General features: G+C 35.1%; 2 protein-coding genes across 2 annotated transcripts; both read left to right on the top strand.

The window, feature by feature from the left end:
* Positions 1 to 903: 903 nt before the first annotated feature.
* Positions 904 to 1,881, top strand: LOC127807433 (transcription factor MTB1-like). Its single transcript, XM_052345271.1, has 3 exons — positions 904 to 1,065; positions 1,186 to 1,299; positions 1,532 to 1,881. Exons 1-3 carry the CDS (start codon positions 985 to 987, stop codon positions 1,799 to 1,801), a joined length of 465 nt encoding a protein of 154 aa, XP_052201231.1. The 5' UTR covers positions 904 to 984; the 3' UTR covers positions 1,802 to 1,881.
* Positions 1,882 to 14,327: 12,446 nt separating this feature from the next.
* Positions 14,328 to 15,995, top strand: LOC127807429 (probable WRKY transcription factor 65). The gene is made up of 3 exons (XM_052345267.1): positions 14,328 to 14,694; positions 14,821 to 14,967; positions 15,069 to 15,995. Exons 1-3 carry the CDS (start codon positions 14,543 to 14,545, stop codon positions 15,658 to 15,660), a joined length of 891 nt encoding a protein of 296 aa, XP_052201227.1. The 5' UTR covers positions 14,328 to 14,542; the 3' UTR covers positions 15,661 to 15,995.
* The last annotated feature ends 222 nt before the right edge of the window (positions 15,996 to 16,217 follow it).

Genomic DNA, 16,217 nt, shown 5'->3' with positions numbered 1-16,217 from the left:
CTTCCCAACCCCATGCCATTGCCATTGGATACCAAAACCATATCCTGCTGTAAGTATATAATTAAGAAAAGCAAATAATCACGAGATTTCATTTCATGTGATGTATCTGTTGCTACCAGTTGCCTGCAGCCAGTGGCACCGCTTTTCATTCGTCCATTTTTGCCTGCTCCAGCAGCGCCCCATGCCATTGGCCTTTAATTTTCATCATCTTGGGACCTTCTTCCATGCCATGTTAATTTCCCACCCTGTGAACCAATTAATGGTTGTGTCTGTGGCCCAATACCCATATATAGACTAATTGGCAGTCTATACAAATTTCAAACTTCGACAATCGTTTTTGGCCCTAATTAGCAGTTACTTCGTTTTGGACATAAAAAATAAGTTTTAAAGGTAAAATCAAAATTTCACCTCACCCAACTAAGTTGTTCCATCTTCGGACTATGTATCAATCTCCTTGATCTTTATATAAGAACTATTGTTAGTAGCTGGATGAATGCCTGCATGGCAGTCCTCCGAGATAGGATCCTAATACATACATTAATATTTGATATTGACGTTATTATTAAAATAATACGATAAGAACATGTTTTTCATTTTAAATTTGAGTAAAGAGGTGGGATTTTTTTATTGGCTTCGTAACCCACAGTCCGCACACATGCTTGGTATCATAAATCATTGTAATAAATAATTGGCTGCAAGTTTATAACACACTAGCCATCAGAATCTAATTTAACTACTTTGGATTTGGTTTGGCTTTACAGGGCAAGTAGGAAGGCATGTTTCCTACTTCCTAGATCTTTATTCTCTCTTTGCAGAAAAAGACAATAGCATTAGCAGCTTGGCTTGGCATCCTTACATTCCACGATCCCAAGACACGTCACACGCCCTCTCTTTTCCTCACTCTATATATATAAATCAAAGCCCTGCATTAATCTAATCCAACTTTATCTTTATATATACACCCCGAGAGAGAGAGAGAGAGAGATGGAGTCGAGGCTGCAAAAGAGAATGAAACTGCTAAGAAAGCTTCGTATTCTGAGAACACGACTTACCAACTCCAGATCTGTAAATATGTTCATTTATTCTTTTGTGCTTCTTTCCTTCTGCATGTGTTGTAACTTTATACATACTATACTTGTTTATGCTAGAACTTTCTTTATGTTCACATTAATGATTTTGTTGTAGTTGAAGATGAAAAAGACCTCCATCGTCACGGATGCTTTTTTCCATATCTATAAACTCAAACTCAAGCTCGAAGCCATCAAAAGAGAGTATCTTTACCTATTGCAGCATATTCCGGTTCTCTCTCTCTCTCTCTCTCTCCCTCCCTCTATATATATATATATATATATATATTGAAGATATGATAATTAAAATAGTTTGGTATAAAAGTGATAAAAAAAGCTTGAATAGAAAGCTAAAATTCTTGTAACCCATTCCCACCTAATGCCTAATGGTATAAGCGATTGTTATGTTGTATATCTATAGCACTTCAATATGGGTTTTGAACAACTAATGGAGTAATGAACAGGAGGTGAAAGTAGAGAAAGTCGGGAAGAATTTTGTGGTGAAAGTGACTTGCAAGAAAGGAAAAGACGCTCTGGTCTCAATCTTGGAGAGCTTTGAGGAAACTGGACTTAATGTTGTGCAAGCAAGGGTATCGTCCAGGGCTTTTCTATGCGTTGAAGCCATTGTTGAGGCTCAAGACCAAGGCATTGGTGCTAGAGATATCACAGAGGCTGTTCAAAAGGCCCTTGGCACGCCAGCTGGAGAGGGGATAGAAAATACTAAAATACCATGATTTTTTATTTTCCCAGGTGTGAACGCGGAGAACTGTAAACTTAGATGGAGCACTTTAATATTATGAACTTGTTTAAGTTAGCCTAATCTTTGTTGGAATGAGATGTGTGTGTATATGGATGTGTAACATTCTCATGCTACACACTTTCAAAGTGAGCCTCATTGAGATCATCGATGTTTAATCTGGGAAATATATTTTGAAGACAATTATTTCAAACTTTAACTAGAGATTATCGAACATTACAAAAGCCAAGTCAAGCTGACGTAGAGGAGCAACAGGACGAATTGTAACACAAAAGCCAAACCTTTAGTCAGTCTCAAATGGTAGAAGAGCTAAACCATGCAGGACTCTCTCAACAGATATCAGATGGCAAAAGGCCTCAATCTACAAAGCTCACAATGGGTTGTCCCCTTTATAGGCCCAAGGTAAATCGGGACGGGCTAGGTCAACCCATGGGCCGAATAGACTTGCCAAATGAGCTAGGCCCATTGGGTATTTTTTAAAAATTACCGTCTTTGTGTCGTCTCTCGCCACTAGTGTCTTCAATTTCGATAGAAGAGATAAATCACAAAAAGAGACTTTACTTCACTGTACAGAGTAAGAAATCGAACTCATAATCTACTAATTCAAATCCCAATTTATCATAACTCACCCACTTAACCTGTAATTTAAAAGCATTTTTCTTAATATTTTTTGCAGCATAAACGTGCAAACTTTGCTGCAGTTTTTTTACAATAAAAGCTGCATCTCTAGCTTGAGGTTCCTTTTCCAAAATTCAATGTTGGGTTTAATAATTTGTTCAAGATCCATGCAAATTAAATTCAATGATTTTGTTCAAGAGCTCATCAAGGTGGAGTTCTCTTTGAGGTACGATGATTAGGTGTACGTTTGGGTTTTGATCTGTATCTGAATTTTCTTGGTGTTTGTATCCTTCTATGTTGGATTTTTCATATTAATTGACTCACTCGTTAACACTTACATTCAATTTTTTCTATCCATTAAACATTCATATTAGTTCAATTTAGACTAAAAAATTCATTTATGTAAAGCTTACTTAGCCCTCCTCCCAGAAAAAATAAAATTAATCAAAATTTATAATTAATGTGTTAAAGGTTAATTTTTAATTTCACTAAGTTGAATCCTAATTGAAAACTGCCCAACAAAGAGTAGACACTGTAGATGTGACGCTTCATGCTTAGGCCCAACTTTCTATATATAATACCTCAGTGCTACATTAAATGAAACAAACAATATATATTGATTAAGGTATTATTTGTTAAAATAAATAAGATAAATTTTTATCATGATAATTTATTCAAGATTCAAGATAACTTATCTAGAAAGAGAGATAAATTTATCTAAAAAATCTAAAATAAAAAGTTATATGATTTTTTTAAAGAATTATTTAATAAATATAATAAAAATACTTTTATTAAAAATATTTTTTATATACTGTTTTTTTAATTTATATCTTAATTAATAAATACTAAAAAATCTCAATCCTTAAACTACCAATAACAAGAAAACTAAATAAAAGCGTTGCCAGATATGATATATACATATATATATATGTATACATATATCAATGGTGGGCGATTTGTGGGTATAAGTTAAAAGGTTTAGGTGGCCCCTAATTTTCAAACCATTTGGTAACATTTTTGACTATTCTGCTTACTGTCACTTTCAGGATTAATATTTAATTATAAGACCAGACCTCTTGAGATGGGAATTAATTATTTTCGGATTTAGGAATTAGAGACCTGATCAAAGGAACTCGTCTTTAATTAATTTTTTTTGAAATTTAAATTAAAAAAATTAATCTTATAATACCCTTATTTTCGAGAGAAAAAAAAATTCTTTTATCTGTGTCGATGAGAAAATTTCTTTTTACTAGTTGTAAGAGTATATTATAAAATATAAACAAAAACTCTAACAAAGACATATCCTTCGTGCATGACAGAGGTGTTAAATAAATATAATATTTAATTATGGAGATTTTCCCGGGATTAGGGTTGGCAATAGTTCAGTTTGGTTTCAGTTTTTACCAAAACCATAACTAAATCAAACTTAAATTACTAAAACCAAAACCAAACCATTACCTATTTGGTTTTAAAAATTTAAAACTATAACCAAACCATTCGGTTTCGGTTCGATTTCGGTTTAACCATGATTTTTTTTAGTTTAATCCATATCAACAAACAAAGACAAATAGCATTCATAAAATTTTTCAATAATTTCACAACAAACAAAGATAAATTCTGATAAAGTTACCTTATTCTTGCATAAAGTTTTAAAACTTATTGGATATAAAATCACATTTCCAAACCTACAATTGTTAAGATCAATAAATTAATATGTGCATAATTAAATTGTAATTTAAGCTAAAAAAAATTAATTACGAAAGTTAATACCTTCATCAACAACATTAATATATTTTTCGTAAATTGATGCATATTCATCTGAAATGAATGAGCCAACTCCATCTAACAAAATTATAAATATAAAAAATAAATTAATATGAAGAGAGATGAGACAGAGAGCGAGAGGCAGCGAGGGTGAGAGAGATCGAGGGCGAGCGAGAGCAAAAGGGGCCGAGCCCTAGCAAAAGCAAGAGAGATCTAGCGAGGGCAAGTGAGAGCAAAAGAGATGCAGAGAGCGAGGGCGATTGGTGAGCTCGCACGGAAGAACAAGAGAAATAAGGCAGAAAATGTTAGAGAGATTGAGGGCAAGCGAGAGCAGGGGCTGAGCCCTAGCAAGAGCAAGAGAGATCCAGCGAGGGTGAGCGAGAGCAAGAGACATGCAAAGAGCAAGGGCGAGGGCGGGCGAACGAGCGAGAGGCAGTGAGGGTGAGAGAGAGTGAAAGTGAGGTTGAGAGAGAAAAGAAAAAAGAAGGGGAGAAGGGTTTGCAAACAAGGCAATTGGGCTGGGATGGGCTAACCTCAGGTGGGCGGAGTTATATATATATATATATATATATTCGGTTCGGTTCGATTACCCACCATTCGGTTCGGTTTCGATTCGGGTTTTGGTTTGATTTTAGTGAAAACCATAACCAAACCATACCCATTGAAACAGTGTTCGGTTTTTTCCCGAACCAAACCATTACCCAGTCAAACGGTTTTTAACTGCGTTGACCGGTTCGGTTTCGATTCGGTTCCTCACGATTTCAGTTACAATTGCTATCCCTAATTGGGATGCCATGAAAGAGACGAAGAGAATGTGTCTACAGTGCATTATGTATTATGTAGGGTTTTTTTTTAATTTTAATATTATATATGATTACAAATTGTAATTAAAATGTTATCATCAGTATTTAATAATCCTAACCGAATTTTAGTTAAAAGAACGCTTATCTTTTTTATTTTTCTAATCCAAACTTTTATCCATATATATTGCCCTCTTTCTACTTATGATTATTCGTATTATTATTTTCTATCTTTATCAACATTGGTTTCATCATCTACAGAGAATAAATAATTCGAAGCTTTCAAGCAGGAATGGATTTTTTTTTATTTAGCTCATCCTTAATATAACCCCAAATCTTTTTGAAATACCATAAATGTCCCCAATCACACTATAACAAAAATAATATTTTATGGGGTTTTATATGTTTTGCTTCTTTTAATTTGATAAACTAATGTATGTTTTGTTTGTGTGACAGAATTATTATATGGTTTAGTAATTAATTTTAGAATTACATATAAGTGGGAGCAATATTAGATATCTTTAATAATATATATAGGATGACTGTGGACATATAATATAATATTATTTGATATATAAGTTGTATCTAGAATCTTTGGTTTTTATATATTCTATGGGGCCTATATATTATTATTTTACTAAAATATAACGTGCTATTGGAGATTATCATGCCACCCAGTCAATGGTCATATAATAAGATAGAAAAGAAGATGTTAATCCGGAGGGAAATTCGAGAGACAACTGATTGAAAGGGAAACCATACCATTGGGAAGCTTCCTTCATTGAAGCCAAGCCATAGTTGCAAGAAACACAAAGCATATTCGCCATTCACACGTATGTGGGTGAAGAAAGTCAGAGTGGTGGGCAATAAATAAAATTCAAGTGATGGGAACTTAACCCCTTGCGTACGTTACAACACAGTATTAAAAAAAAAAAAAAAACATACTGCTTCAATCTAGAACATTAATATATTTTTAGGGATTAATCTTAGTGTTGAAGTTAGAGACCTTCCAATGCCCATTTGATTGAGCAAACCCGTGGTTTTAATATGTCACACCCTTCAAGGATTTCAAAGATATATAGCGACGCATTTTTTTTCCTTAATTATGTATATATCCTTTTAATATATTGACTTTTAAGAAGTTTAATTATATGATATATGTGCTTGCGCATGTATATATATTGGACCGTACTGGCCCAATTATATCTATTTGGCGCATCAAATGTTCTTTTGAACCCATTCCATTGACGCTGTCAACTAAATTTCTTATTTTCTTTATCATCGAAGTACTTGCAGGTGCTGTTACCCTCTCCACTCCAACCATTAGAATCAAATTTGAGAATTTCCTCATCTCATAGTCTTTTGGGTTGAAAGGGACATATATCAAAGTAGTACATTGGTTGGGAATATTTAATGAGGACATTCATACAATTAAAATTGAAAAATGAAAATCTTTAATAAGAATTATTTTGCATTGATATTTTTTAATGGAGTAATTTTAATGGTGAAGATATGTATAAATTTATATTATATTAGTTAATTAAAGGGTTTAAAACATGATACATTTATCACCTGTTAATAAAATTATTTAGATATTAAAAATAAGATATAATAAATACATATTATTATTACGTACTTAACAATTAAAAATAGTTAGCATTAACATTTTTAATTAAGAATAACTTTGATTGATTTTTTTATCTCTTAAAATTAATTTATAGATATCTGAATAACCTTTATGACAAAGTCTAATTAAACTAATAATAATGAACGTTCCATTTGCCATAAATGACTAGAACTTGTGTAAGTTAATTTATGTTAAAAATTGTGCGCTAATTAATGCATTTAATGAATTAATGTGAAGAGTACCTTGGGATTGAATGAGCATGTGCGGTAGAGGTTTACCACATAGCATGTAATATTAATATTGTAATAAATACATAATATATATACTTCTAGGTAAATGGGTTTCGAGGCCCACTAGAGCACTAAGGTATGGTCTATGACCTATCCTCCCTCACAAGCACCTGAGCACAACGCCTGTGCCAATTAATAAATCATCAACCACGGTGACATTCATATCTATATATATACTTAAATATGTTACTCAGACATTAAATGTTGTTCAAAAGGCTTCAACATTTTTAAATAAAGCGTAAGGCTAATCATTGATTTTAGGATAATAATTAAGCTGTACTAATTATATTTTGTTTTTAAATAAGATGTATTTTGTTGTATCTTATTTTTAGCATTTAAACAATCTGATTGTTTGGTTAAATATTTTAAAATATAATTTATTTATCATCAAACAATTAGATAGATTGGATGTTAAAAGTAACTGTTGAGACTCGACACTAAACCTTAGGGTTTTACTTAAGCAATCACAGACTATTCGATAGTTTGAATAAAACAATCATTCACAGTGCTGGAATGAAAAAATACAAACACAGAGAAACAAAAAAGAAACGGAGGCACAAGAGTTTTTACCGTGTTTCACCTCAAACTGAGGCTACGTCCACGTTGAGCTCGAGAGAGAAGAGCTCACTGCACTATGAGATGAATAATCAGACTACACCCTCATAAGCCCTCACTAACAAAACCCTCAAAAACAATCAATGGTTCGAGAAAACAAAACTGCCGATCAATCACTTAATACAGATTAAAGGCAAACCTATCGAACCATAAAAACTATACAAACATGTACAGAAAAGAAATCGAGAACAAACCAGAATGAAACCCTAGCCAAAAGGCAAGAGCCTTCAACCCGCAAGAACAACCCAACTACCTTTCTAATTTTTCTTCGTATTTTCCACCTCTCATGGTTCACATCTCGAGGCATCAATAAAAGCGATTAAGAGCGACTGTGATTGCGCCTCATAAAGTGTAGATGGATGGATCAGATCAAATCGTGCAAGCACGATTATAATCCCAACAGAAAATGGCAGAGGAGCAGGAAAGCAGGAGATGATCGGGCAAAAGGCTAAGAGGGCATAATCAGGCGCCAGCTGAAAGTGAGCTGATGGTTGCCACGTGTAGCCATCCAGCGGCTGCCAAATGGCAGCACGCGGTTGCTGCACGTAGCCCTCTAGTCAGCTAAGAGTAACGACGCCATTTGGAGCTTCACAACCAACAGTAAGGTGTAATAATAATACTAATACAATTGTTAAAATCAATAAACATATTTTATGGATTTTAATATACATTATTTGTAACGGCCCGCCTCCCGGAGCCCCTACCGCAGATAGAGGATCCGTGAGAGGGTCATTATTAAAATGATATCGAACAATGACACAACTACAACACACCCACAATAACATAACCCTTATTTAAATCATAATCTCTTTTTATTATAACATCTCATAAACATCTTTACAAACCTTTCATCCCTTGGGCCCACTTGGGCTTACATAATATGCCTCCATCTCACAAACATAAAGCATTACTTTCATCCAGACACACGACACCCAGGATCTAGGTTTGGGAGAGCTCTGCACTTGCTACCATGACATGTCAATCTGAACCCAACCTCGATGAACGTACCTGGAATGATGTTAAAAACAACGTGAGTCGCGAGACTCAGCAAGCTCTAGAAAAGAAAGGCTGAGAGCTTAGGATAGGACTCTTCCCATGACACCCCATGCAACTCATGCCAATGCAACCACACCATGCCATGATCCACATGTACCTTACTTCTACATGCATAACATAAAGTTAACTGCACATAAGGAACCAGGGGCCCACATAAGTCAAACATTGGCACCCGGGTCCCACATACAAACCTGTTGTAGCCTAACATAGGCTACCATATCATCATTCTCTTAGACCAGCCTTTTCCTGACATGGTCGGCTTTTCCTGACATTCAACTTTTGTCTTTTCCTGATACTTGTTACATACTTTTCCTGATTCCCATCATATTCTCATGTGTTCATCATGTCATACATCACATAATCATATACTTCCGCGATCTTGGTCTTCCCTCGGGCCAACCCCGAGCTAATATCTAAGCCGAGCCGAAGCTCACATGATTCGGTACTCCCGACACCTGGCACGGTACTCCCGTCCAGAATAACAGTAACATTAGAACCATGCGATGCAACACATAAGAAATGCAAGGGCTTCCGTAGCATAAACGTGATGACAAGGCCCCCATAAACCAAACATCAGGCCCTGCTACGCCCACACATAAGAATTCACACATGCGACATGCTCTAAATGCATATGCTCATCTAGGGTACCCAAATTGGCTCTTGGACCAACCGGGTCATGCAAATGCTCATACATCCCATCACACACAAAGCATGTCCCCACGTGAATGCAACCCAGCCCTTTGTAGCACACACATCATGAAATGCACAAACCAAGGCGGGAATCTGGAGTACCAGCTCTTCTGGCCGTCTAGCGCTTATCGTAACAACCGATGACTGGCGCCCATACATCCAGCCATCAACTGCCACGACCCACGGTCAACAGTCAGTGGCTTTGTATCCATACCCTTAGACACACTTAGTGACCCTATTAACTTTAGATTCTCTAAACTTAACATTACACAACATTTCTCCATAACTTTTCATGTACATAATCACATAGCATCATGACATCATTCTCATTCTTCCTCGTTCATAGAAAACCATCTCAACATACATAATAGACTCTTTGACACATTTTCTTAATTCTGACCATAACCAATTTCTCTAAGAACCTAACCCCAACGGGTTCGGCATCATTCCCAAGGGAAGCGGAGCGATACGAAGCTCCGTGACGGTTGAAATAAAAGACGCCATGACATCCTTACTTAGCTTATCCCATTAACAATAAACTCATCAATAAAATAAAAGTCATAAAATGGTTACTACGCGGATTATTATTATTTGTGCGTAGAACCGAGTCATGGTGAGTGAGGGTTTAGAGTAGAAGAAACCTCAAAGACTTTCAAGGGAAATAAATAACGCGAAGAGGGGGTTAGGAGCTTGCCTGAAAACGGCTGATTTCAGCCTCTCTTGTGCTCCCGATGCGAAGTAAAACGTTTCCTATCAAATAATACAACCGTGACTTAAATCGGTTAATTCTAACGCGTAAACTGTATAATCTAACCGTATAAAATTCATGATTTAAACATATAACACTTATATAAATTTTACCCACTTACCTGAAAATTTTAAACACCAAATAACCACCAAAATCCCTTGATTTTTCCTCCAATTTTTCCTCGTTTTCTTTACTGCCGCCGAGCTCCATCTTTTTCATCCTATTTTTTCCTTCTGCAAATGGCTCCAGAGCTCCTCGTTTAAGGCCTTTAAAGGCCCCCATGCTTGCTGCCCAAGTCTCCACCAATTTTATCACATTTGAGTGGCTTTTAAGCCATACAAAGATAAGGCTAAGAAACGGCCACGCACAGCACACACAAACAAGTATATATATATATATATATATATTAACTAATTAGTTTAATTTAATTTGATTTGGTTAACTCTTTTATTATTATTATTATTTTATAAAGACTTTCAATTAATTTAATTAATTACCTTAATTTTCTATTTCTTCAAAATAACATAATTAAACATTTTCTCTTAATTCCTCAAACATACCACAAATAAATATTTTCTCCACAATTTTCAAATACTCCAAAATATCCTCAAACACCCAAATTAATTATTTTTACTTGTCTCCAAATTTTGGAATGCTACATTATTTATTATTTATTACGTCTTATATTTAATATTTAAACATAGTTAGAGGTATATTTAATATATTTTGTTTTTTAAAATATAATAATTTCACATTGTTTTAATTAATTAATTAATTTTATCAATTAATAATAAATATATTGTATTATGAAATATTTTACCAATTACTATGTGTATTTGAGTGTTGAAAATAATACACAATCGTTATACTTTGTTCTAAAATAAAAAAATCATTTTAACAAGTGTCTTAAAAGCATTCGTTAACATAACTAATAAATGTACTTTTTTAAAATAAAGTATATTTATCACTATTTTTAATTTTAAAATAATTTTACTAATTAATAAAATATTAAAAAATAAAGTATAATAAATATTATCCTTAACCATATTACTTAAATATAAAATACAAATTATCATTAACCATAAAGTATAATAAATACACATTACTTACTGAATCATGCTAGATGTACATTATTTTTGTACATCTTAAACTACACAAAAGGATATTATGACCAAGATACCCCTCGCTTTCATACGCCTCACGGGCCTCTATGTACCTTATGAGGGATATTTTTGTCATTGGCACACCTTTATGTAGTCCAAAATATACACAAAAGTAGCCCACATGGGCAGCCCAGTTGGTCAAGAAGGGGGGCACAAAGTGCTTTACGTGGTGAATCTTGGACCAAGACCAAGGATCGAGTCTAACAAGCGGCAGTGTGGGGGTACCTCTCTTCAAAGTGAGAGGGGGCTCCTTGTGCGCGGTGAGCCCGGGTCTAGCCACTGCGTCCGGCTGGGTCATCATGATTAATCTCCTCCCACGTTCTGTTGGGCCGGGTGTGGGGGGCGCTCGGAGTGAGCGATTTCACCTTTATTGGACCAAATATACATAAAAGTGTACCAATAGCATTTTTCTTATTGAATAATGTTATTGGTATACCTTTGTGTATACCTTGGGCTACACAAAGGTATACTAATGACAAAAATGTCCCTAATGAGACGCGTGAGGTGCATGAAGACGAGGGGTATTTTAATTATAATACTCCTTTGTGTAGCTCAGGATGTACAAAAATGATGTACATCTAACATGATTCATTCATATTTTATTTTTATAAATAATACTTACTATTATTAATTAATAATGATTAAGATACAATAATCGTACCTTATTTTTTAGACAATATATATTTATTATATTTTATATTTAATTACAAAATATTCTCATTAGTTGATAAAATCTTAATGTATTTATCATCCTGGGCACTGGTTAAGGTTTATTGTACAATAATTTTAGTTACAGAAATACTCTTATTAGTTAATGAATATCGCAAAGACATTACATTTATCATCAATCAATAGAAGTGTTATGTAACCCCAGGGTGTAGATCAACTGGCAAAGAAAGAATTCATTGGGTGTTACTTTTTGGGTCCCTAGGTCTCGTGTTTGAGCCCTGGGCAAGAAACAGTTTAGTAAGGAACGATCCTAAAAAATGAAAAATACTTGCTGCCCTCACGTTTGCGATTGTGCTAGGGGTCGAAACCTGCCTATTGGATCCCCTGATTTACCCCTCCTGCTGGAATCGTGGAGCCGAGCAACGGGGCACGAGTGATAGCGCGCAATTTAAAAAAAAATAAAAGTGTTATGTAATTAAAAATATTTTCAAGGAAAATCTCTACCTTTTGAACTAAAATGAAATTCGAATTCTATGAAAAATAAAAACTGTTTGATGAAATTTCCTAGAATTTGAATTTCATCCTCATTTTCCACCCCTATCAAACGCACCCTTATTACATTTCAAGAAAATAATTAAAAGACTGTAAATTCACTTTATTTTCATAAAAGAGTCATTCATTATACTTTATTTTCAACATTCAAACAATCTAATTAATTGATAAAACGTTTCAAAATATGATACATTTATCATTAATAAATTAAATTATTTTGTTATTAAAAATAGATTACAATAAATATTTACTTTATCTTAAAATAAAATATACTTAATTATTGTCCCTCATGATTACCCTTTTTATTTATTTGTTTATATATAATTAGAATACACATTTGGATGATGCAAGTTTGGATACCTAACCCGTGTTTAGGTTGACTGCGCTGACTAGTAAAAGATTGTAAAGATCTGTAAGTAATTTTAGTTTAATATCATACAATTAATATTTTAGTTTTATTATCTATTTTACTTAATACTAATAATAAATTTACAAATTAATGTCAAACTTAGCTTTACAAACTCATCCCAACCCAACCCATATCAAGCAGTGCAGTCGCATACAGGCCTTATTAGGGTATATTCTTAGGTGAAATAATATATAAAATCAGCCTTAAGGCAAAAGAAAATTGTTTTTCTGAATATCCATCCTAATACCATTTTTTGTTCTAAATGTAATATTTTATAATGGACATATCATTCTACATAATAAACTTTTTTTTATATAAATTCAGTTTGAATAACACTATATTTTTATTATATAATTAAAATGTGAAGCACACTGAAAATCTTTCCAGGCTTATCTTACACATCTAATAATTAATTAATTAATTAAAGTAAATGGTTAATTAATTGCGAATCACATATGCGGATTATTAAATTTCGATGGCTTTGGTTTGATTGATTCCATCCAAACGAGACATAACATATATATATATATATATACATGCACACATATACTCACACTCTATATATTATAGATCATATTAATATGGATAACATAAGAACGAACACATCAATTGTGTTGTATAGAAGCGATAAAGAACATTGTTAATTAGGGTTCTTTGACTTTTTGTTATTAAACAAACATGGTTTGAGGATGGGGACGGTAAGGTAGATGAGATCATCATCATCACCCATCACCAGAGAGAAACTATATATTGATTTTGTAGAATATATAATAATTAATTAGTTGCATTTACACGTATTTAAGACCATGTAAACTGCTTCATCTTATATATATATATCATTATTTCGTTGTTTTGGTTATTTAATTCTTCAAATACCAATCAACCAACTTAGGATAGTAAATTGCATTTTATAATTAAAATCTTTTTACGTATAAACAAAAATTTTATGCATAATTTTTTATAATTATTGAATAATATGATTCGCTAATTAATATCCCTACATTAGAGTAACGCGAACTTACAAATTTTAGGGTAATTAAATTATCCAAAAAATAATGGCATGCCATGCTTAACAAGTTATTTAATGACAATTAAAAACGATATAATAAGAAAATAACAATATATTATTAAAACGATTAATAAGCTAGACGTAAATACTTTAAAAAAATTAAAAAGCAGTGTGTAAATTGAAAAGCACGTAACAATTAAAGTAGTGACTTACACTAAAATTGTTTGTTACCCAAGCAGGAAAAAAAAAATTAAAAATATTATTTTTGTGGAATATATAGGAGGCACAAAGGAGAAGGGCAAGATAGAGGTTTTATAAAGAAAGAGAGGCCATTAATCAAGAGATGGTGCCCCAATCACTTGGGTATAGACTAATCAAAATCAACTTTAAGGGTTGCTTTCACATGGGAATAAAATAAGAAGGGTTTTTTGGATTATGTTTACATTTGCTTGCACGTCCTCTATAAACTATTCCATTGCTCTTCTGTCAACATTAGGACCCATTTAATTTTCAAGCGCCCGCCAGCCAGCCAGCCAACCCAATCTTTCACCATCTTCCATCTCTCTCTCTCTCTCTCTCTCTCTCTGAGCCTGCAATATCTCTATCTTTCCCAATTCGCTGATAAAATCAACATATCATCTTCAAACAAGCCCAGTTGTCGACAATTCCAACAGATCCATCTCAGCCTATCGAGTGGCCCGCCAATCCATGGACGGAAGAAGATTCAGCAACCACTCACTTGTAAACCATGAGCCGCCGGAAGACACCGATAATTCGCCGGAGAACAGCGGCGACTCTCCCCGCTCCGCCATGTTCGCCGACGCCAGGCATATGGATTCCACCTCCTCCCCTAAAAGAAGGTACATACGAGGACCACTAGATAGTTCGAATTAAGGTTCCTTAACCTTGATTTTCCAGTTCATTTACTTGCATGAGGTCGTGAAATTCTATATGTTTCTAACGCCACGTTGTGGGCTTTGATTCAGTAAGCGCGGCGCACAGAAAAGGGTGGTGACGGTGCCGATCAGAGATGTCGAAGGGTCTCGGATCAAGGGGGAGAGCGCTCCACCGTCCGATTCGTGGGCTTGGAGGAAGTACGGCCAGAAGCCCATCAAAGGCTCTCCTTACCCCAGGTAATTGAGTAAGACAAGAGTTTTGATTTGGTGTAATGCTGTCCATGATTTGGAGTGGAATCAAGGTCTGATGATTCTGATCAAACCGTTTAATTTGGCAGAGGCTACTACAGATGCAGCAGCTCCAAGGGCTGCCCCGCCAGGAAACAGGTAGAGAGGAGCCGCCTGGAGCCCACCATGATGGTCATCACCTACTCCTCCGAGCACAATCACCCTCTGCCGCCGGCCACCAGAAACCACCACCACCACCAACCCCACCACCACCAAGCTGCTAGTCCTTCTTCCAGCACGGCCGCAGCTGTCGCCACGACGGACAGTGAAATTGCGTGCGCTTCTACAAAAGAGTGTTCTAGAGCGCAAGAGTCCCAGATTTGGGAGGACGAAAAGGCGGAGGCTTTATTTTCCGGTTTGGGAGAAGAGTCGCTTCTGAACACGTACGAGTTCAAGTGGTTCTCCGACCTGGAATCAACGTCATCCACGGCCATGCTCGAGAGCCCGATGATGGCCTCGGGCGCCGGCGACGGGAACAGCGCGGCGGCGATTTTCACGATGGGGGAGGAGGAGGAGTCGCTGTTCGCCGATCTGGGGGAGCTGCCGGAGTGCTCGCTGGTGTTCCAGAGAGGAGCGCTGGAGAGAGTGGAGGAGGAGCACCGCCGGTGCAATCTAGCGCCGTGGTGTGGGACCACCGGCTGATTGACGGACACGTGTCATTGCGTCGATGAGGTTTTCGCATTTGTTTCAACGATGGAGTGCGTATCGTGCGCCTTAAGATAACCCAAATTCAATTTTTTTTTTCCCTTTTAAATTGAATTTAATGTTTTTTTGTCTTTGTTTTCCTCTTTTTCCTATTTTTAATTTGCTTAGGTTTTAGAGCAGCGATTATTAACGAATAAAGGTGTTTCATCCTAGGCGCTGTCTTGATATTGATGTAATTATATAACCTCAGGACCGTCGAATTTCCAACGGCTACGATACATTTTATGTACCGACCCTACACAATGCATCGACCTTTTCATGTGTCGCGTTGATATTTTTGTCCCCTTCGATTTGACACCCCCGTTAATTAATATATTCCAATCATCATTTTGTATCAAAAAGTGAAATCGTTACATTTTTAAGATAAAATTACGCATGACCTTATTCTAGTAGATATCAATTTCATACAATTACTGTATCAACAAATTTCCTATACAAAAATGCTTGATTTTCTTCATTTACGTACTCATGAGAAAAAGGGTTAAACCGAATTG

The sequence above is a fragment of the Diospyros lotus genome, chromosome 8 (assembly GCF_014633365.1).
Source record: "Diospyros lotus cultivar Yz01 chromosome 8, ASM1463336v1, whole genome shotgun sequence".
Lineage (NCBI taxonomy): Eukaryota > Viridiplantae > Streptophyta > Magnoliopsida > Ericales > Ebenaceae > Diospyros > Diospyros lotus.
This window is presented reverse-complemented; position numbering and strand designations above follow the sequence as displayed.